Raw genomic sequence first — 24,090 nt, 5'->3', positions numbered from 1 at the left:
TAAATAAATAAATAAAACAAATTTAAAAAAAATAAAAGCCGGGTGCGGTGGCTCAAGCCTGTAATCCCAGCACTTTGGGAGGCCGAGGCGGGTGGATCACGAGGTCAAGAGATCGAGACCATCCTGGTCAACATGGTGAAACCCCGTCTCTAATAAAAATACAAAAAATTAGCTGGGCATGGTGGCGCGTGCCTGTAATCCCAGCTACTCAGGAGGCTGAGGCAGGAGAATTGCCTGAACCCAGGAGGCAGAGGTTGCGGTGAGCCGAGATCGTGCCATTGCACTCCAGCCTGGGTAACAAGAGCGAAACTCCGTCTCAAAAAAAAATAAAAAAAAATAAAAAATAAAAAAATAAAAGCAGTGAATGTCAAGAAGTGTATCTAGCATCATCTAGAAGGTTTCTTCCAAACACATCCTATTCTCCCAAAGTGGGCCCTGGATCCTGGCTAAGAATTGCTCTTGGATGGGGTAGGGAAAAGGCTCAAGATAACCAAACACAACTGAACAGAGAAAGTAAAACCACGTGGGCTCCATGGTAGAAGAATTTCTGGAGATGAATTCAGGCTGGTTATTAAAGAAAATGAGCAACATGGAGTAGGAGAGCAAAACTTCTACATTAGAATATTCTGTTAATTTAAAAATTTTTAACATTTTATCTTTCACCAATGTTGAAGTCTCCAAAAGAAAGACATCATATAAATATCCCTCCTACCCCCTAACAGCTATGGAAAGTTTCTTCCTTCAGTTCAGTTTGCCTTCAATAACTGAAAAACAAGAACACCATACAGAGATCCAGTACAGCAGTCTGGGACGACGAACTCCACTAGAAACCCAATGTAAAGTAAATTTCAAAACTAAAGTTAAGGCCAGGTGCAGTGGCTCACACCTGTAATCCCAGCACTTTGGGGGGCTCGGGTGGGAGCATCGCTTGAGCCTAGGAGTTTGAGACCAGCTTAGGCAATGTAGCAAGAGATCCTATCTCTAATTATAATTGAAATAAAATAAGACACGAATAAAATTCTTGTCCAATGTAGTTCCAGTTGCTACTTAAAACACTAAGTACAAGAAAAATGAAACACTGACTAGACTATGCTAATGCGTCTGGCTTCAGCAGGCAGAGGAATGCTGCCCAACTGCAAAGCCAAGTCAGACTTCTGCACCCTGCCTGCTCCCCAAAATGAGTCTGAATTTCTTGAAAAGCTTCAAAACACCAGAATCGAAAGAAACTTCGAAAACATCTAAAACCACTGTCTTCCTAAAACTCTCTTCACTTACATGTATACATTTCTAATTGGGACTAGAAGCCACCTTGTAAACTGTTTAGTCCCACTTAACAGATTTTAAAACTGAAGGCTAAAAGATGAGAAGATTCACCTGAGGTCAGGCGCCTCATCTAACAGAGTAGGAAAGAGAGTCATTTTCCTAACTTTTAACCTAGAAGCCGTATTCTCAACTGTACCATGCAGGACATTTCATACCACTTCCTGTTCCAGACAGAAGACTGGGGCAGGAGCTTGGATGTGCTCAAGTGTCATTTAGAGCTGACACTTGATCTGGAGGGCAGGTTCAAGTGCCTTCTTTCTTCTACTGAACTGGCTACATACAATCCTCCCTGGAGACAACATGGCAAATGATGCACATGGAAACATAATTTCTTAATTGACTGACTGGGCGAGGGGGAAAAAAAGATTCTAGAAAGCTAAATGTCTTCCATGGTAAAGAGATCGGATTTCCTTTTATTTCCCTTTAGAAGGGAATTAGCCTGGAGACTTTTGTTAGTAGCAAACACATGGAAAGTGTCAACTTTCAAAGTTCAGCAGGACTGGAGTATTTTGGAGGTTGGAAGGGGTGAAAATGACTCTCTGGATTGGAGATCAAGTAAAAAATATTTATTTTCTCCCACATCTGAAAATGACAGACTAATAGAAGGTTGTGAGAGATTAACATCGTAGGCTAACTTTGGGTTCATTTCCGACGATTCACAATCTCTCTTCCTCTTCCTGCCCTCCAACTCTCCTCTCTCCCCATCCCCCACCAACAGCCAAGTCACTAGGCTACCGCAATAAAGTAGGGCCAGCTGTTCTGTATAGTTTAAAGCAATAGTCAACAATAACTTACCTCTCCAATTTCATGTTCACGAAGAACAAAACTAAGTGTGTCTGTTCTGGGGCCTGCTACCAAACGCAGGTAGAGTGGATGTTCCCGGTCTGAGAGCTTGCAGGCGTAGACTGGGTAAGGAACAAGCAGCATGTTAGAGTATTCAGCCATTCCTGAGACCACGCCCCCATTCGATCCCCTCCTCCAGGTCAAGGTAACCATCACTTTACCCCAGCCTCCAAGTCACCAATAAGCTCATCTCAGTATTTAACACCAGTAGCCCACAGAGGAATGAAATCTATTCTGTTTCTCTTCAAATAGAAACTATGCCTTAAGGAAGAAATTATTTTCAAGAACAAATTTTAATAGGTATTAGTCCCCAAATATGCTTATGGTTAGCTCTGCTCTTCCTTTTAGAAAACAAGTACTCCCAGCAATTTGGGAGGCTGAGGAAGGCAGGAGTTTGAGACCAGCCTGACCAACATGGTGAAACCCCATCTCTACTAAAAATACAAAAAATTAGCTGGGCATGGTGGTGGGCGCCTGTAATCCCAGCTCCTGGGGAGGCTAAGGCAAGAGAATTGCTTGAACCTGGGAGGCAGAGGCAGCAAGGCTGCAATTAGCCGAGATCATTCAATTGCTCTCCTGCCTGGGCAACAAGAGTAAAACTCCATCTCAAAAAATAAATTAATTTTTTTAAATGGGAGAAAAAAAAAAAAGAAAACAAGGTAAGAAACCTAAAAAAGGGTCTACAACTCCTTTAAAAACAATATAAATAGGCCAGGCATGGTGGCTCGCACCTATAATCCCAACACTTTGGAAGGCTGAGGCAGGAGGATCACTTGAGGCCAAGAGTTCAAGACTAACCAGGGCAACATAGCAAGGCCCAGTCTCAAAAAAAAAAAAAAAAAAAAAAAATTCTAATTAGCTGAGCATAATGGTGCCCCCCTATAGTCAGTCCTAGCTCCTCAGGAGGTTGAGGCAAGAGGATCACTTGGGCCCAAGAGTTCAAGGTTACAGCGAGCTATGATCGTGCCATTGTACTCCAGCCTAGGCAACAGAGTAAGACGCTGTCTCAAAAACAAAAACCAAGGCCGGGCATGGTGGCTCACACCTGTAATTCCAGCACTTTGGGAGGCTGCGACAGGCAGATCGTCTGAGGTCAGGAGTTTGAGACCAGCCTGGCCAACGTGGTGAAACCCCGTCTCTACTAAAAATACAAAAATTAGCTGGTCATGGTGGTAGGCACCTGTAATCCCAGCTACTTGGGAGGCTGAGGCAGGAGATTCGCTGGAACCCAGGAGACAGAGGCTACAGTGAGCCAAGACCATACCACTAGGCAACAGAGCCAAGACTGTCTCAAAAAACAAACAAAAACCAAATGAAAAACAAAAATATACCATCCAAAGAACATAAAATCAGAGTTCTAGAAGCAAATCTCTCTACAGATTAATTAAGAATTAGCTATCAGAATACAAGCTCTGGTAGCTTCAAGCACAGCTGTATGTCTGATGCTAGAGACACACACTCACACACCTCTCTCTCTCTCTCTCTCTCGCTCTCGCTCTCGCTCTCGCTCTCGCTCTCTCTCTCTCTCTCTCTCTCCCCGCCTCCCCGCTCTCTGACACTGCCAATAGTGTTGAAGGATTTGCCAGCCATGGGGGGGGTGGTATTTCAACAAGTCACCATTACTTTCAGATTGTACAGCTGAAGTCTAGGTGAGCAGACAAAGAAACTGGCAGATAAAAATGCCATCGAGCCTCTCTACATTATGATGGCACTTCTAGAGGCACCGCATTGCAGGTGCCAATCTCCCTGTAGATATAAATTTCCCCCACACCACTAAGCTTGTGGCCACTGGAGGTAGGAACCCTGGCCTGTTCATCTTTGTATTCCACGAGGTCTAGCCCCATGGTATGTTTTTAAAAAGATGTATGCTCAGCAATTAGCTGGGCTGCATCCTGTGTAACTGAAGAACACTACTATCATGTCCAGGTTAATACAGTTTATTGTATAGCTACATTAGGCTTTACCCAGAAAATCTAAAGAAAGCTTAAATAGTTTATTGTACACACACATACACACACACACACACACACACACACACACACACACACACCCCGATTTCAAAGTGGATGTAGGGATTCACTCCTCTCCACCACTGGTATCAATTTCTGGTCACTGCCTGACCTGGAATATCTCATTCCGTTTTCATTCAGTAATTTATTATTCTGTTTCTACTCCATGAATGTGGGTATGAAGTTTAGTCAGACCCTAGATCAAAATGTTATTCACTCCTTTTTTGAGCCTCTGGGGGACAGAGTACCAAAATGTCCCAACGTAATGGCAAGTGAGACAAGCTAAGGAAACAGGAGAGCCCAGGGCTGGGCCATTTCCATCAGTACGCTGAAATGCGCTGTGATACACAGGTGCCTCCCATCCACAAAGTCTCAGCAAGCACAGGTCCACCGAACCACTCCATGTACCAATGCACATCAAATATGGAATGTGCTACTGAAAACTTCAAGCACAGAGGCACTCTTTTGTGTCCTAAAGAAAATTAAAATCAAAGCCACTCCTCTTAATGATAAAAAACAGCCCCCACCCCATCCCCCCCAACACAAAATACTCTGTAACTGTCCATCATATATGAATGCTTCTAAGCTCCTCAGACCCACAACTGTCCAACTCAAAAATCTGGACAGCCAGGAAGCACTAAGTGCATGCTAAGATCACCATGGCTTCCAGCATCGGACTCCAGGCTCTGACACAATCGACACGGATAAGACCCACCAGGCTTCCCTCTGCTAATGAGAACAACAGATGTAAGTAGAAGCAGAGACCATTTTCCCTTTAAGCTGGCAGCGTACCTTGGTCTTCCCTGTGACAACGCTTATAAAGTGCAAACTTGGCAGGGCTCTCAGTCACGAGAAACTTTTTGAGCAGGGCCTCGATCACTTCCCCGACAGTGTTTGTGCTGCTGATATGAAGTGTGTTCATACAGCCATTGCTACTGGGAGAGAGTTTGCCAGAGTTTGGAGAAGTCTGTGGAGATTTGCAGAGTTCCATCTGTACTTTAATGAAGCCAGTGTAAATCCCATTTGAATTCTGAAGCAGAGAGAGAAGCACACACTTAGCTGGGTGGATGGTGGCACTTCAGGGAGGGAGCATATCAAAACAAAATGGGAAGGTGAAATGCTCCTTTGTTCTCTTCTCTTAGAGGTTTGTGGCAGAGCTTCACTAAAGACTGCCCCCAAGGGAATGACCTCAGAGAGCAGTTAACACACCAGGCAAAGTGCTTCCAGAGGCAAGGTCTGCAGGGCAGATGTGGTGACTCAAGAAGCCTCCTGATGTTGTGGCTGACTGCTGGCCCCAGGCTCATGCCTCTGAAGCTACTGACAAAAGGTCAGGGTCCACTTGCGAGGCCAAACCACAAAACTTACTAAAGCTTGGGGGATATGTCTAGGCTACAGGCTCAAAAGAAACAAGGTCCTCCACTGATGACTATTATACACACAAAAAAGGTCACAGTTAGGGCTCTGAGATACTGAAGTCAACAATGAGGGGACAGTAAGAAAACAGTCTCTTTTCATTCCTAGTGACTATGTTCATATGCACTGAATTACCAACTTTGCTTAAACTTTTTTTTTTGAGACGGAGTTTCGCTCTTGTTACCCAGGCTGGAGTGCCATGGCGCGATCTCGGCTCACCGCAACCTCCGCCTCCTGGGCTCAGGCAATTCTCCTGCCTCAGCCTCCTAAGTAGCTGGGATTACAGGCACGCACCACCATGCCCAGCTAACTTTTTGTATTTTTAGTAGAGACGGGGTTTCACCTTGTTGACCAGGATGGTCTCGATCTCTCGACCTCGTGATCCACCCGCCTCGGCCTCCCAAAGTGCTGGGATTACAGGCTTGAGCCACCGCGCCCGGCCTGCTTAAACTTTTTAATGCAGCATATATGCCATCCAGCATAGGATGCATTTTAGGTCTCTTAAGCAGCATTTTAAAAACAAATTCAATCTCCCGAAGTCAGGAGGCAGAGGTTGCAGTGAGCCAAGATCGTGTCGTTGTACTCCAGCCTGGGCAACAGAGTGAGACTCCATCCCTGCCCCTGCTCCCGCCAAAGAAAAAAAAAAAAAAAAAACAGTCAAGCCACTATACTTCACAGTACAGATCTTAAAAACAACTTCATTGATGGCAGAATTACTATTTGTTAGTTGCCAAAAACAGTAAAAACAGACTGGTCTTTGCATTTTGTTGTTGTTGTTGTTATTCAGTATATTTGGGGCCAAGCGAAGTGGCTCTCGTCTGTAACCCCAGCACTTTGGGAGGCCGAGGCGAGCAGATCACTGGAGGTCAGGAGTTCGAGACCAGCCTGCCCAACATGGTGAAACCCCATCTCTACTAAAATTTAAAAAAAAAAAAAAAATTAGCTGGGCGTGGTGGCGGGTGCCTGTAATCCCAGCTACTTGGGAGGCTGAGGCAGGAGAATCTCTTGAACCCAGAGCGGGAGGCTGCAGTGGGCCAAGACTGCACCACTGCACTTTAGCCTGGGCAATAGAGCAAGACTCAGTCTCAAATACAAACAAAAACAGCATATTTAGAAAAGATTTATTATAGTGTTTTATTAAAATGAATTGTCAAGTGTTATATATAAATAGCAATTAAAGTAGAACATTTAAAATCACTTTTATGGTGGGTTATTTTTCTTCCTTCCCACAAGATCAATTTTCAAACCCAATTCTCTTGTTGATTCTTTGTTTTTGTTTTTGTTTTTTTTCTTTTTTTAAGACAGGGTCTTACTCTGTCGCCCAGGCTGGAGTGCAGTGGCATGAAACAGCTCACTGCAGCCTCAACTTCCTGAGTTCAAGTGATCCTCCTGCCTCAGCCTCCAGTAGTTGGGGCTGCAGCTGCCCGCCACCACATCTGGTTAAATTTTGCATTTTTAGTACAGACAGGGTTACGCCATGTTGACCAGGCTGGTCCCACCTTGGCCTCCCAAAGTGCTGGGATTACAGGTGTGAGCCACTGTACCCAACCTAAAATTTTTATCTTTAAAATGATATGGATATTTGTGTCTGTTTTAATCTCTACGGGGAAAGAAGAAAAAAAAAAAAAAAACATAGGAAGTGAAATTCTCCTTTGATGAAAAAAAGAAATCTTGCTGCTGGAATGATTAAGAGTTATCTTGGGATTCTCTGCCCCTCTCCCTTCTTTCTAGAGCAGTTCCACCAGGGAGGGGGTCCTTTACCAAAAGCGTTTCTATCTGAAAGCTCCTCCCCAAGAATCACCGGATTCAGTAGGGCCTGTTTTAAACTGGTCACCCTGTCCTTTACCAAACTCCATCATTTTCACAGTGAACAGACTGAGAGAGAGGGGTCCAAGTGCCCTGGAAACTGGCACCAAGGACTGACAAGTGCCATGAAGAAGGCGGAACACCCAATGGGTGGGTGAGACCTAGACGCCAACTCAGTTTAGAGGAACATGAATACTCTAGCTTTGCTGTCAGCTCCTGTTTCCCTGTCACCAGGCCCTGAGCCTTCTCCCTCCTGTACGCCCACTCTCTGTGTGCTTCCAACAGTGTGGTGCAATGCTGTGGAAGCGTGGGACGACGACGTGGAGCAAACTGAGTATTAAGTACCTCATCTTACGCTAACGACTGGCAGAGAAAAATATCCTACTATGTACCTCTATATTCCATTCCGTGGGCTCAAAATCCTTTCCCTGACACTTCCATATTTATTTTGTACAAGACAAAAACTTAAGGGCTTCTGACACCTGTAATCCCAGCACTTTGGGAGGCCAAGGAGGGTAGATCACCTGAGCCAAGGAATTTGAGATGAGCCTGGGCAACATGGCAAAACCCCATCTCTACAAAATATACAAAAATTAGCTGGCAATGGTGGCAAGTGCCTGTGGTCACAGCTACTTGGGAGGCTAAGGTGAGAGGATCACTTGAGCCTGCAGCTCGAGGCTGCAGTGAGCCACAATCGTGCCACTGCACTCCAGCCCAGGTGACAAAGCAAAACCTTGTTTCAAAAAAAAACCTTATCTGAGGTCTTGTTAGAATCTGAGTCACTATTTCTGTATGTTAGGCAATGCTGCTAAAAATCATTTGGGGAGGAAGGGGTGGGTCACAAAATCTTTTAAAATAAAATTATAAGCATTTCATTTTTTTAAGGGTAACCCAGCAACTGATTTTTGAGACAAAGCTACTTCAAAATACAGATTTAAATTGAAAGCCATGGAAATATTCCATTTTCCTGTTCTGTAGACCTTGACTATTACACTTCTACAAATGTTATTCAGATATTTAGAAATATAGATTATAATACCAACAACTTACATTTGTCTTGTGACAGGTGTCAACGTAAACAGTATTATGGGTACTTACCAAGGTCATCTTCAACTTGTCTGTGACTGCTAAGTTGTATTTATGAACTTTCTCTTTGATCTCCTCTTTGCTGAGGTAACTGTGGGTTTCCTTCTCTTTCTCAACATCCTAGAAGAAAAACAAGACACGCCACATGTGAGCAATCACAGAAAAAAATGAGGACAGGTCGGGTGAGGTGGCTCATGCCTGTAATCCCAGCACTTTGGGAGGCGGAGGCAGGCAGATCACCTGAGACTGAAAGTTCAAGACCAGCCTGACCAACATGGAGAAACTCCATCTCTACTAAAAATACAAAATTAGCCAGGCGGGTGACACATGCCTGTAATCTCAGCTACTCGGGAGGCTGAGGCAGGAGAATAGCTTGAACCAGAGAGGCGGAGGTTGCGGTGAGCTGAGTGGGGGGAATAAGTCAGGATTCTTTTTCAATTCCACACAAGGCCCAGGCATGATGGCACATGCCTGCAATCCCAGCACTTTGAGAGGTCAAGCAGGGCAAAGCTTTAGCCCTGGATACTGAGACCAGGCTGAGCAACATGTTGAAACTCTATCTCTACAAAAAATACAAAAATTAGCTGGGCATGGTGGTGTGCACCTGTAGTTCCAGCTACTCGGGAGCCTGAAGTGGGAGGATCACCTCAGCCCAGAGGTCGAGGCTGTAGTGAGCCATTAATTGTGCTGTGCTGTAGTCTGGGTGACATAGTACAACCCTGTCTCCAAAAAATAAATAAATAAATTACATCCCACACAAGAACGACCTTGCTGTTCTTGCATATTACCTTGAACACACACACACACTCTCTCCCTCTCTCCCTCACTGCTTCCCTTTCTCTCTTTCAAACTCTCCAGGGTCATCCACCAATTATGGGAGTTCTCATTCTTTCAGATTACAGTCTCCCTAGGGGATATACTAAAAAAAAAAAAAAAAAAAAAAAAAAAAAAAAAACTAATTTGTCAGCAGCTAGTAGTAACACTTCATTACCAATATTATTCTGCAAAACTGTCATTGCTAAATTTTTCTGCAAAAACATCATTTCCTCAGCGTGCCTGTTAGAGTGGCCATTTCTATTTTAAACAACATTTAAAGACATACAGCACAAGTTTCTCTGTAGCAAACTGTATTAACTCTGTTGTCTTTACAGCTTTACAGTATTTATCAGCAAAAAGCACAGCAGTTAATATTAACTGGCACTACTCATGGACTCACCATAATCCCTGATCTGTCAAACTGTACACAACTACCAGAGAGTAATTCATCTTCCAAACAAATCCCCAGGCCAAGATACAAGTAGTCAGACTTCTCCTTCCCACTCCCCCAACCTCCCCACCCTTCCAGTCTCACGCACCTCTCTACCTCCCCATACTCTACAGCAGGCGTCCCCAGACTTTTTACACAGGGGGCCAGTTCACTGTCCCTCAGACCGTTGGAGAGCCGCCACATACTGTGCTCCTCTCACTGACCACCAATGAAAGAGGTGCCCCTTCCTGAAGTGCGGTGGGGGGCTGGATAAATGGCCTCAGGGGGCCGCATGCCATGGGCCGTAGTTTGGGGATGCCTGCTCTAGAGGGAGAAATATGGCTTAAATCCTCTTCTCGCTGTGAAGAATTTATCAATAATTATGTCTAAAGAGTCCCACCAGCATATGACATTATACAGCAGCAGACGTGATCACAAATGACCAAATTACAGCGTTCTGTCACCCTGATGGAGTACCTAACTTGTATCACCTTTACTTCTCCCAACAACCTAATCAAGGAGGCATTACTACGCCAGTTTCAGTAAATTAAACTGCTGGGGGAAAATTGTAACTGTTCAGTGAAAGCAAATGAAAGCCTGCTAACCCTAACTCCAAACGAGCTCTAAGTACTTCCACAGGGGTGTTCTCATTTAATCCTCCCAACAATGAGCTCATTCATGCTAATTAGCACCCCCATGTTACACGTAAGGACAGAAGATTTACAGAGGTCAAGCAGTTTGTCCAAGGACAACCCAACTAGTTGAGAGACCCAGTTCCACTTTAATCCAAGTGCTCTAGGGTGCTCCCACTCAATCCAATCCATGGGTCTGACGTGGGCAAACATTTAAACACGTACAGAAAAACTGCATAATCAGCTTCAAAACAAAGAGAGGAAGAACAGTTAAAATCTAACGATTTAGGCCTGCAAAATAAAGCCTTTGTAAACATGCCTCTTTCTGCCAGACACATCACAGCATTCTCACAGCTGGATATTCTCCAGGCAGGCACTGGTTCCCATCTGCCCACTGGAAGCCAGTGTCATAAATACACCAGAGGGGCTACTACAGAACTTGCATCAGGACCACAGAGAACGAAATGGCTCTGGATCCATTCAAGCCTCAAGATCTCTGACTTTAGATCTTAAGAGGGGTGTGCTGACTACAAATTATCTCAGTAACTTTTCAATGTCAGCACCATCCTGGTGAAGTCTAACAGGTCAGTATACTGGGAAATACTGGATAAATACCAGCACAAGATAATATGTTTATTCCCTAGTACCAGGGGTAGGCTTTGAAGTCCCTTGGGAGCATCCTATTAGCCAATGTAAAACCCCAAAGTAATCTTATTTTTGGTATTACTGTTTGGTGGAGGGAAAGCTGTGGATTAAAATAAGCTTTCAAAAGCTCCAGTGACTACTTCCAAGGAAGTGTTTTGTTTTGAGACAGGGTCTCACTTTATCCCCCAGATTAGTATGCAGGGGTGTGATCACAGCTCACTGCAGCCTCAACCTCCTGGGTTCAAACAATCCTCCCACCTCAGTCTCCTGAATAGCTGGGATTACAGGCATGTACCACTGCGCCCAGCTAATATTTTGTAGAGAATAGAGATGAGGTTCTATGTCGCCCAGCTGCTCTCAAACTCCTGGGCTCAAGCAATCATCTCACCCTAGCCTCCTAATGTGTTGGGATTACAGGTATGAGCCACTGCACCAAGCCCCAAAGAAGTTTTAAACATGTGTCACATCTCTGCTTGTCTTGCTCTTACCAATCCACAATTAGCTGGGTACCAGTCATAGCTGAAGAAGAAAATTAGGCATTCTTGGCTTGTACATTCAGTTTTAACTGTCCAAAGACTCTTCAAAGCATATGTTAAAAAGTGTACAATAAGGACCTACGATCTCATGGACGTGGGATAGGTGGTTGGCGGGGCAAAGGAGTGTTAGAGAAAGCGCACCACATCTGCAAGACTCTGGCTCCAGTCCTCAGGCTGTCACCAACTAATGCTATACCTTTCTGAGCCTGTTCCCTCATTTTCTACAAAACAAGGAACTAGAGTTCATCACCTCCTCTAAGATGCTTCCTCGCCTAGGCTGATCTGATTGCAAAGATGTGGAGGTGCTTTCACAGGTGTCACCAGGTCTAGGACAATCTGATTGAAAAGATCTGGTGCTGCTTTCACAGGTGTGACCAAGGGGGCCAAAGGGTTCCATGTGAGGAAATCACCAAAGGCTCACCATTAAAAACACAGAAAGGCCAGCACAGTGGTGCACGCCTGTAAGCCCAGCACTTTGGGAGACTAAGGCGGTTGGATCACGAGCTCAGGAAATCGAGACCATGCTGGTTAATATCGTGAAACCCCATCTCTACTAAAAATACAAAAATTATCCAGGTGTGGTGGCACGCGCCTGTAGTCCCAGCTGTGCAGGAGGCTGAGGCAGGAGAATTGCTTGAACCCAAGAGGTGGAGGCTGTGGCGAGCCAAGATTGCACCACTGCACTCCAGCCTGGGCGCCAGAGTGATAGTCCATCTCAAAAAAAAAAAAAAAAAAAACCACCCACACACACACACACAGAGGAAATGGCAAAGCACATATACAGCAGCCTAGATGCATCCTAGGGGCTTGTGACTTACATGAGAACTCTAACAATGAGAAGAAAAGGGGGTAAAGAACATGAAAGAACAGAGTTAAGTAAAGCTGGTCAACCCTAAATTACAGGTTCTTGTGATGCTATGGGACTTAACACCCAGCCTTGGGCCCCCTGGCACAGGCAGACCCAGAAGCTTGAGGAAAACCCAAAGAGTAAGCCAGTCTGGAAAGAGAAAATTTCCCTGGATCATCCACATATAGATAACTGAGACATCCTTATGTAACAATTATCTTTCCTTCTCAGAGATTAAAAAATAAGGGAAGTGACCGGGCATGGTGGCTCACACCTGTAATCCCAGCACTTTGGGAGGTCAATGCGGGTAGGAGTTGGAGACCAGCCTGCCCAACATAGTGAAACCCTATCTCTACTAAAAATACAAAAATCAGCCAGGTGTGGTGGCAGGTGCCTGTAGTCCCAGCTGCTTGGGAGGCTGGGGTAGGAGAATGGCTTGAACCAGGAAGGTGGAGGTTGCAGTGAGCTGAGATCATGTCACTGCACTCCAGCCTGGGCAACAGAGAGACTCCATCTCAAAAAAAAAAAAAAAAAAAAAAAGCAAGTAAAACCCAAAGGACTCTGCTTCTGCACTTTTTAAGTGAAAAATGTAGCGATTACACACGAAGGCCTCATCCTTCAGCAAACACCTGCTGAGCTCCCACCATGCGCCAGGCACCTGCTTAAGTGCGAGGCAGTCAGACTCGGCAGTAGACACCACACCATCCTCATGGGGCTTGGTGTCTGCCCAGGTGGAGTGGGGAAAATCAAGGGACAATCTGCTTCCGAAGTGGCCACCAAGTACTGTTTCTCCAGCTCTGGCAGCAAAGAGGACAGGCCTTGGAACAGAGGACACTGGTTTCATTTGGCATCAGAGAAAGATCCTTAGCTCTAAAAACTTCCCAATTGTTTACCCCTTTAAAAAAGACCCTCCTGGGCCAGGCGTGGTGACTCATGCCTGTAATCCCAGCACTTTGGGAGGCCAAGGCAGGTGGATCACAAGGTCAGGAGTGCAAGACCAGACTGGCCAACATGGTGAAATCCGTCTCTACTAAAAATTACAAAAATTAGCTGGGCATGGTGGCTCATGCCTGTAATCCCAGCTGCTTGGGAGGCTGAGGTAGGAGAATTGCTTGAACCGGGACCAGGGAGGCAGAGGTTGCAGTGAGCCGAGGTAGTGCCACTGCACTCCAGCCTGGGCTACAGAGCAAGACTCCATCTGAAAAAAAAAAAAAAACCTTCTTGTCCCCTAATGGAGGGGAATCCGGAATCCTCCCCCTTCCTCCACTACACTGATTATTAATCAGAACCACAATCTCTAGGAATGCAGCCGTATGCACAGGAAAAAGGTCTTTAAGAGAAGAAAATGAAACTCAGGAGGGGCACAGGAGCTCCCACAGGTAAAGGGGTGAGAGCAAGAAGGAAGGGTTAAAAGAAAACAGTGCAGCCGACGTGGACTAGATACAACACCAAGTGTCAACACTGGTCTTTCATTGTGATGGCAGGAGAGGAAACGGCATGGGGCGCAGCCGTCTGTGGATAATGTGTCAGTTATTGTTCTTGGCAGCCAGTGAGGGCATCATGCCACGCCTGAGATGTCTGTCTGGTGAGCTACAAGTCATCTTTTCATAAGTCAGTTTTGTTTTGTATTCCCCAAACCCTCCAGCAGTTTCTCAGAGGAAGAGTTCTTCCACAAAAAAATGTTTCATAAATCCTAGATACTTCCCTCATTATTTCCAGCCAGTGAGCCCTGGAGAGCTGCTCTTAGGCTCGCTTCAGTTCCTGGGTGGGTTTTCGTCACTGTTTTCCAGCAGGGCACTTTCTCAGATAGGACACACCTGACCTCCCAGGCACGCAGGAGACCTCATGTAGCATGGCCCAGACTCCACTCAAGAAGTGTGGCCCAATCCTGCAGGCTCACAACTGAGACTTTCTATGACTATATCCCAACGAATCTGGGTAAAGGGTCTGAGAATTGTTTATACTCTTCTGGTTAATTTTTCTCTGCGAAATTGTAACAAATTTAAAATATGAAAACATACCAAAACACCCAAATAAACATAGTGCAATTAAGAGTGACTGTTCAGGCCAGGTGCGGAGGCTCACACATGTAATCCTAGCACTTTGGGAGGCCAAGATGGGCAGATCATAAGGTGAGGAGTTTGAGATCAGCCTGGCCAACATGGTGAAACCCATCTCTACTAAAAACACAAAAATTATCTGGATGTGGTGGTGTGCACCTGTAATCCCAGCTACTCAGCAGGCTGAGGCAGGAGAATCGCTTTAACCTAGGAGGTAGAGGTTGCAGTGAGCTGAGATTGTGGCACTGCACTCCAGCCTGGACAATATAGCAAGACTCTATGCCCACCCCTCAAAAAAGAGTGACTGTTCAAAAGAGTGAAAAGATGAATGTGGCCCTATCATTCCCTCTAGTTTAGCATAGTGACAGCCTGTCACATTCTAGCTGTGTGACCAGAGGTAAATTACTTAACCTCTCTGGACCGCAGTTTTCTCACTGCTATAAAATGTGCAAAACAATACCTACTTTATACAACTGTTGTGAAGATATAATACAAGCCATTATTCAACAACTATTTATTGAATGCTTCTTGGTGCCAGGCTCCACGCCAAGCACTTAAAGCCCCAAGAGACAGTTGTGGACCCTGGCTTTCTGCCTGTGCTTGGCTGGCAGCCTAGTAAAGTTTGCCTTACTCCCCCCACCCCAGCCCCACAAGGAGTTTTTGGGTTTTCATATATATATATATATATATATATATATATATATATATATATATATATTTGGTATTACAGATCTCATTAAGAAATACAGCTGTTGACCTTTTACCACCCCATACCCCCAAAAGAACAAACATTAATGGCACAGATGCTGTGACTGAGTGGCAGACAATATATGCACAGTGCCTGATGTCAGTGGCATGACAGATGCTCAGTAAGTGGTACCATCGCCCTGCCACTAGGAGGTCCCACAGCTCTCACAGGTGCTCTGACACCTGGTTAGGTTTGGGGTCCCACCTGTGTCAGCCGAGAAGGGTGAACTTCCCAGGCCAACAGGTGCTTTCTCCAAGTGAGGCTACGTTCTGAAATCATGAAACCTGACCTTACATCTCATCCGTTTTGGCAGTAGGCAGTCACCTGCTGATGACCCACAGACTGGGATGCCCAGTGCACTAACAGACGGAGCAAGTTCTAGCCTAGGAATTGCACAGAGCAAAACATCAAGCACCTTTCAAACGTAAAACAGCACATATATTGGAGCAGTGGGCCCATGTTGCAAATGAAATTCAAGGCTAGCTCAAACTGAATTGAGTCTAGGTCTTGATTCCTCTAGATGTCTTCCAATAAAGACATCAAATAAAGTACCATGGACCAGACTGAAAGAGAAAAACATTCTCTGGGAGAGACATTTCCACTGAATTCAGGGAGGGACTTATAAGCAAACCAAAGCAGGCTTGCTCTGAAGCACAGTATTAAAGTGATTTCCAAGAGCTGCAGAGCAAGCAGTAAGGGATTTCAAACAGAAATTTTCGGCATGTGAAGTTAGATGCTCCTAAACTAGATTTTAACTGTGAATAATAGGCAAAAATATGGTTCTCAGATGTCTTTTAGGTATGCAAAGTGCATGCCCTGTGATGAATACAAAGAAAACCGTCACACAGAGATAATCCTGCAAAGCCCTAGGAGGGTCTTCCAGGTGGGGAGCATGTCTTGCTCAACCCTAGGGAAATGTATGAACAGGGACACCAGGGACAGTTTTGTATTTACATTTGATGTCTGTCCAATGTTCTTCACTTTCAGTACCAAAACCTCTAAGATATTAAAGTAGGCAGAGTCACCAAGCATGGTGTCTCATGCCTATAATCCCAGCACTTTGGGAAGCCGAGGTGGGAGGGTCACCTGAGCCCAGGAGTTCGAGACTAGCCTGGAACTGTCTCTTTAAAAAAAAAACAAACAAAAAAATAGAAATAGCTGGGCATGGTGGTATGCACCTACCAAAAAAAAAATGTTTTTAAAATAATAAAGTAGGCAGAGATGCTGAGAGAGCCCAGAAAGTTTTCTCAAATACTGATCGGCATTGTTGATATACTTCAGGGCTGTCCAGCAGTATTTTCTGCAGTGGAGGAAATGTCCAGTAACTGTGCTGTCCATCAGAGCAGCCATGAGCAACATGTGGCTTCCAAGCACTGGAAATGAGAACTGAATTTTAAGCTTCATCTAATTATTGTAGTAGACATTGCAAATGTAGACTATAATGTAGACAGAGGTGTAACTGAAGGACGAGGAAGGAAAAACCCACCATAAAATGATGTAAAACAGGATGTTCGACAGCAATATTCTAGCCCAGGCACAGTGGCTTTGAGACTCTGTCTCCCAAAAAAAGAAAGAAAGAAAAGAAAAGAAAAATTAGCCCTGCATGGTGGTGTGCACCTGTAGTCTCAGCTACTCAGGAGGCTGAGGCAGGAGGATCACTTGAGCCCAAGAGATGGAGGTTGTAGTGAGCCAGGATCATGCCACTGCACTCTAGCCTGGGCCACACAGCAAGACTCTGTCTTAAAAAAATTTTTTTTTTTGGCTGGGCGCAATGGCTGACGCCTTTTGGGAGGCCAAAGTGGGTAGAACAAGACTCTCTCTCTCAAAAAAGTGAAAATAAAAATAAATTCTACTACTGAAGGAAAGAATCAGAACAGTTGTTTCTAGGGTGTTTGGTGCTGTTCTTTTTTTTTTTTTTTTTTTTTTTTTTTTTTTTTTTTTTTTTTTTTTTTTTGAGATGGAGTCTCACTCTGTTACCCAGGCTGGAGGGCAATGGCACAATCTCAGCTCACTGTAACCTCTGCTTCCAGGGTTCAAGTGATTCTCCTGCCTCGGCCTCCTGAGTAGCTGGGATTACAGGCACGTGCCACCACAGCCGGCTAACTTTTGTATTTTTGTGTTTTTAGTAGAGATGGAGTTTTACCATATTGGTCAGGCTGGTCTCGAACTCCTGACCTTGTGATCCACCCACCTCAGCCTCCCAAAGTTCTGGGATTACAGGCATGAGCCACAGTCCTGCTGTTCTTGACCTTAAAAGTACAGTGTGCTGCTTGCTGTGGTGTTCTCACAGCACTCGTGTTGATAATCTGCCATGGTGCCACATCTAGAGACTCAATGCTTATCTTGGTGTATGGCCCTGGCATGATGATTCATCCTGGCCACTCTAGGGCTGGGATGTTGTCCCCCTGCCAGAGGAGAGGATTTTTTTTTTTTTTAAATAGCAGGATACAGGGTGGGAGCTCTATTTCCATTTATGCACAGATTCAGAAGTTCATCTTGCCTGAATTCAGCTTGTAAGCAGGCAACTTTTTTAGTGCAGCCATATAAGATGTTCACTTTGTTCAAGCTTCCAACAGCAAAGAAAAGGTTAAAGAGGGACTTAGCAGCCTCCCCCCATCCCCCAATCCTTCTTGTAGCAATAGATGTATCACTGTTACGTCAGGGCAGGAAAAGTTAAGTGGAAAAACAGAGGGCAACTGGAATGAATAAGCGCACTGTACACAGCACTGTGGAGCAGCAGGGCGCCATGTTTCCCAAAGAGTGTTCCACTGAACACCAATCCTCCAAAATGTGCTGTGGACAGACAATTCCTGTTCTTCCTCCTCCTTCACTCTAAGCTTAGAGATTCTCAATGTTTCTTAGGATGCTAAAGGCTCTAAGAAATCCTGCAGTTAAGAAACCAGGTCTGGCGCAGTGGCTCATGCCTGTAACCCTAGCATTTTGGGAGGCCAAGATGGGAGGATCGCTTGGGCCCAGGAGTTTGAGACCAACCTGGGCAACACTGCAAGACCCTATCTCTATTTAAAATTTTTAAAATTAAAAAATAAACCAGTTAAAGGACACAGCAAGAAAACCTTAGGAGACTTTTAATGTTATGAATGTGACATTTATTAACTATGAGGAAATGAGTACTTTATAAAGGAACAAATATTTCTTCTTATTGTTCATTTAAGTAAGCAGATTCTATTCATTAGAGGATTATTGGCACACGCAATCTCCATCTGTTGAACTTGAAATTTTAAACAACCTTTCTTGGTCCTCAAGGTTACTCATTAAGCAAGAAGCAGAGGAGGGTCTAGGTGGATATTTTAGACGACTTCTAAAACATGGACTACAAAAATAAAATGAAGCAACAACCTTATAAGGCTGGAGTACTATACTAGCCTTCCTTAAATGTAAGAAAGAGAAACAAGAGAGCAAGAGAGAAAGCGTGCATGCTGGAAACCAAAGCGTACCACCCGCTGCTGCTGGCAATCTTACCTCTCACCACAGTACTGCCCTGCCAGTCAGCGCACCACCTGCTCCTCACCTGGTGATCCTCTGCGTTCAAGGCCCACCCCACCCAGGAAGCCATCCTAACCACAACAGCCCTCAGTTACCTACCTGCCCTCAGAACCACCATGCTACCTACCCTCATCAATTCAGGTTTGGGATTCACAACACCTTCCATGGCTTGTTGCTTCCTGTGCTTACTTTTGGTTCCCAAACACCCAACAGTGCTTTTACCTTTTTGTTTGTCTGAGACAGGGTCTCACTCTGTTGCCCAGGCTGAGGTGCAGTGGGGCCATATTGACTCACTGCAACCTCCACCTCCCAGGCGCACACGATCCTCCCATCTCAGCCTCCCACAGTGTTGGGATTACAGGAATAAGCCACTGTGTCTGGCTATTTTTTACATCTTTCCCTCAGTGCTGGATCTGCAAGAGGGCTCCATTCCTGTTCAGCTGATTCTGATCTGGTCATAGAGTCACTGCTGCAAGACTGCATCTGCAATCCACCCTCTTTTGTACATCCTATCAATCTGCATGAAGCTTTCTGCTCTCTTCTCAAAACCGAACGAATCTACAGAGGCATACAAAAGGCCTTTATAATACCAGATACAAAGTTTGATGTACTTCTGTTATCCATGTGCATCATCAAAGAGCAAGAATCCTTCAAAGCATGCCCCCTGAATACTCTTGCACACCCAGGGCAGCGAAAACAGAAACAGGCCCAGCATGTAAATAAGATTAATTGCAGTTGTGATACACATTAAAAGAGCTTCATCTGGGCCTTCCATGACCTCACTTTTTAAACCCCCTGGTTACCAGCCCTCCATACCCTATATGGTTGTACTTTTAAAACTGGGTACTGTGCCAATAGTCAAACAGCCACTCATTTGTTTGGAGCCAGAAAACAAACTTGGAGGTCGACCAGTCTCCTCTGAGTGCCCCAGCTTGAGGTCCCAACCTCAAGGCATACCAGATTACACTCAGAAATCCCAGTCTGATGTGTTTTCAAAGGGAATCAATTGAGACGCTGTTCATTTCTGAAAGGTGATATATTTCACAACTGGTTTAATGTTCTTCAAATTCTAGGTGAGCTAGGTAAGAAAGGAGAGATTATTAGAGGCCTCCAAGCCAAACACATCCAAATCCACTAATCAGCTTTGACAACTGGAAAAGGAATGTGACTGCATGGGAGTCAGCATCCTCGATGCAGCCCATCCTCTCGGAAATCTGTGGGCTCTGTCTCAATGGAAGAAGCAGTGGATTTTTAGGATTTCAAAGGCAAGCATGTCCTCATGGACTCAGTTTTCCCTGATTATTAAAAGATAGCACTGGACTACGGTCCCTTTCAATAGTAAGTTTTCAAATATCAATACCATCTACAACACTACATTAAACAATAAATGCAAAGTAAGCTCAGTGGATAGTAAGAAAGTTATCTGAAAACATTTATAGAAGAGGATCGCCAAGAAGCCAGGAGGGAAGTGAGACTGACAAGATAATTTTGAGTGGTGACACAAACACCCACCCCAAGTTCAAGATTATATGTAACATCTCACTGTTCAAGGCATCATCCAGCAATCATACACCTCCTTCAGCTAACAGTGATTAAAAGCCATGGTCCACTAATTCAGGTTAGCTGGGTTTAAAAAAACAGTTTTTTAGTAAGGTCAAAGTTTGGAGGTCGAGTTTCAAGACTGCCATATCCTTCATGGAACTTTTGAACCTCAGTGATAAGAAGAGTTTCCGGAGAAAGGAAATGAACAGGCTCATTTGGAGGCGAGCCAGACAGGAAGCACAAAGCAATGAATGCCACAGAAACCCAGGAGGAGGCAGGTGGATCCCATCTGGGAAACTCAGCCGGCTCCAGCAGCAGCAGGAATCGAAACATCAAGGGCAGAGGCTTGCAAACAAATGGAGCAGCCACTCTGCCCGATGAAACCTAATTTGAAGGACGAACAGAGTCCGAAGAAAATTAGACATTTTTCTAGACCAGGCCAGCCACGGTGGCTCATACCTGTAATCTCAGCACTTTGGGAGGCTGAGGCAGGAGGATTACTTGAGCCCAGGAGTTCAAGACCAGCCTGGGCAACACAGCAAGACCCTCCCCCACCATTTCTACAAAAAATAAAAATAATAGCCCAACTACTTGCGAAGCTGAGGTGGGGGGAATCGCCTAAGCCCAAAAGGTAGGGGATACAGTAAGTATGACTCAGCCTGGGCAACAGAGCAAGCTCCTCTCTCTCAAAAATAAATAGGCTGTCAAGGTGGTTCACACCTGTAATCCCAGCACTTTGGGAGGCCGAGGTGGATGGATCACCTGAGGTCAGGAGTTCAAGACCAGTCTGGCCGACTCGGTAAAACCCCATTTCTACTAAAAGTACAATAATTAGCTGTGTGTGGTGGCACGTACCTGTATAATCTCAGCCACTCAGGAAGCTGAGGCAGGAGAATCGCTTGAACCCAGGAAGCGGAGGTTGCAGTGAGGTGAGATGATGTCACTGCACTCCAGCCTGGGCAACAGAGCGAGACTCGGTCTCAAAAATAAATAATAAATTAATTAATCAAATTGAAAATAAAGTAACTAGAAGAATATATTTGGATTGTTTGTAATACAAAGAAATAATAAATGCTTGAGACGATGAATACCCCATTTACCCTGATGTTATTACACATTAATATGCCTGTATCCAAAAATCTTATGTATCCCGGCCAGGCATGGTGGCTCATGCCTGTAATCCCAACACTTTAGGAGGCCAAGGCAGGCGGATCACGAGGTCAGGAGATCGAGACCAGCCTGGACAACATGGTGAAACCCTATCTCTACTAAAATACAATTAGCCAGAACCACTGCACTCCAGCCTGGAGACAGAGTAAGACTCTGTCTCAAAAACAAAAACAAAAACAAAAAAAAAACTTATGTACCCCTTGAGTATATACACCTGTGTACCCACAAAAGCTAAAATTTTTTAAATAAATAAAAATAGACAAATGTAAAAGTCTGAAGAGGGCCACAGGGGATTAAACTGTTTTGTATCACTCTTGTTCCCATTAATTCCATCCACTTTCATGTCTTGCATTCTTTCCTTCTGCCCTACAGGCCACTCAAGATGGCTCTTTGATAAGTCTGTTCACTTCCCTAAAAAGGCATGGCTGAAATCCCAAATGTACAAGTATTTGTGCCTCGGGCCTTGGGCGATACATGATGGAGAACAAAGGAAGATAGCCCTCTGCTGCCCTCCATTCAGAACGCCAGTACAGGCACAAGTTGGGCCCACGGAGAACACCTACGCATTGACGCATTCAGCTCTACCTAGGCACGGTTTCTTTCAGACGCGCAGCTCTAGGTTTTGGTTTTATCTGAGGAATCACCTTCCTCCTCCTCCCAACAAGGTAAAAAGTCCTCTGGAGTTACTAAAAAACTTCAGTTAACAGTTAGAGCAATAAAAGTAACAGGTTATTAGCACTTCAAGGAGCCTCACAAAAGCAGTTTCTAGGCGTACTCTGCTGCAGAAACCCTCTCCCATCCTCCTGCTTGTTGTAGACAGGGTGTGAGACGCTTACATCATCAGAAGAATGCCAGGAACACAGGTTGGTCAGTCGGAAGGCTCAGAGTAAGCAGTGAACACACACAGAAGACCACAAGAGGCGAGGCCAGGGAGGCAGATACCCCTGCAGGGAGAAAGCCGAGGGCCCACCTCACTGAACCCTGCTGGGGTGGCTCAGGACCAGCCCACATCCGTCATTGAGGGTTCAGGTACTGCCAGAAACAAATACCTGACTAGGGCAAAAGAAGGTTTTCTCAACTACACCTCCCCTATTCTGCCTCCCTTTCTTTCCTGGTCCCTCATCCAAAACCAGACAGGGCAAGATTAGTCAACCCAAATTCTTGGGTGGGGGCAGAGGCAGAATCCCCAGCACAGAGGTGGCAGCAGCTTTCCTTGGAGAAACTGTATCATCACCCATTCCAGACAACATGCCACACCCTTCACAACCTGCCTCTGAATTCTTACAATAACCCTGCAACTGGGTAATACTATCCTCCCTATTTTGCAAATAGGAAATGGAGGCTCAGGGAGATTTAATTTGCCTGAGGACACAAAGTTAAGTGGATGGCACTTAACTAGGTGACATTTCTACCCCGGTCTGTCTGATTCAAACCCAATAAAGCCATGCAAGTGAAAGAAAGGCGGAAAGACCCGTGGAAAAGCTGAGACCCTAATGTTTGCCCACTACTAGTTTCTGACAACTCAGCCATTTTGATAGAGTAATCAATATGGATTTTACAGGGCAGGGGTACTAGCACAATTGGCAACTTACTAGGGAATATCTGGCCGGAACCACTGCCATTAATTTAAAAATGAAACTACATGTGCAGCACTCCAGAAATGTGAAACAAGGAGCATACAAGTGCTAACATGAAGCCTACAGAAGGGTTTTTTAATGAAAAGACAAAAAAAAAAACTATATCCAGTTTGACAAATAATTTTTGCCTGATTGGTGAGATTTGGAATGGGCCCCCATTTTCTCTTCTCGTAAAAAAAAATTTCAACACTTTTACAAAAATTTTAAAAACTTCTCCTCGTGGGGTGTGGTGGCTCACGCCTGTAATCCTAGCACTTTGGGAGGCTGAGGCGGGCGGATCACCTGAAGTCAGGAGTTTGAGACCAGCCTGACCAACATGGAGAAACCTCCTCTCTACACTAAAAAATAAATAAATAAATAAATAATTTAAAAAACTCCTCCTAGGTCTGTATATTTTTGTTAATCAGGAAAAAAAAAAAAAAAGCAAAATCTAGTAGGGAAAAAGGCTTTCATGTGTAAAAAATAAAATAGCCTTGGAAACAAAAATAAACACAATGCAATGCAGCCCTTTGCCAGCATAACTGAATACCACTTTGATGTGCCGCTCATGGGACGGCCACCCCCAAATAAACAGCCAGACACAGAACAGAGGCACCAACGCCACAAGGCTCTCTGTCTTCCTTAATGCTGACACCAACTGCACGTACAGAAACGACATGTGGATGCTGCTTGACAGAGGAACCTGAGCTCCCTCAGGCAAAGACATGCTGTGAAAGATATCTACCAAATAAAAAAGCTTCTCCATCCATTAAAAAAAAAGACAACTGATACTGCCAAGAAGTGCCAGAAGGAAAGGTGGGTTTTTAAACATCCCTCAATCAGCTGACCAATGTGTAAATAAAAGCTACCCTCCATCTGCCCTGGAAAGCAGATGGTCAGCTTTTTTTTTTTTTTTTTTTTTTTTTTTTAATTTACAGCAATTTACATTTTCTTTGTTTCGCAGCAGTGTTGCTTGCATAACCTGAGGGTTCACACGCCCTCCAGCTCCTTTTCCTTCTAGGTGGCGTGAACAGGAAGCCCGAGGCCGGGAGGAAGCGTGCTCC

The 24,090-nt window shown here is 44.8% G+C and overlaps 1 protein-coding gene across 2 annotated transcripts in view; it reads right to left on the bottom strand.

Moving 5' to 3' along the window:
- Positions 1 to 24,090, bottom strand: part of RASSF3 (Ras association domain family member 3) — a 108,799-nt gene that overhangs the window by 19,031 nt on the left and 65,678 nt on the right. For both annotated transcript variants that reach the window (XM_074402847.1, XM_010337275.3), the window contains exons 2-4: positions 8,493 to 8,600; positions 4,968 to 5,205; positions 2,119 to 2,228 (exon numbers count right to left, since the gene is read on the bottom strand). In XM_074402847.1, coding sequence (XP_074258948.1) covers positions 2,119 to 2,228; positions 4,968 to 5,205; positions 8,493 to 8,501 — 357 coding nt within the window. In that variant the 5' untranslated portion in view covers positions 8,502 to 8,600. The remainder of the gene's footprint in view (positions 1 to 2,118; positions 2,229 to 4,967; positions 5,206 to 8,492; positions 8,601 to 24,090) is intronic.

This window comes from Saimiri boliviensis, chromosome 7, assembly GCF_048565385.1.
Source record: "Saimiri boliviensis isolate mSaiBol1 chromosome 7, mSaiBol1.pri, whole genome shotgun sequence".
NCBI classification, from domain to species: Eukaryota; Metazoa; Chordata; class Mammalia; order Primates; family Cebidae; genus Saimiri; species Saimiri boliviensis.
The sequence above is the reverse complement of the archived record's forward strand: the minus strand, read 5'-3'. Positions and strand labels throughout refer to the sequence as shown.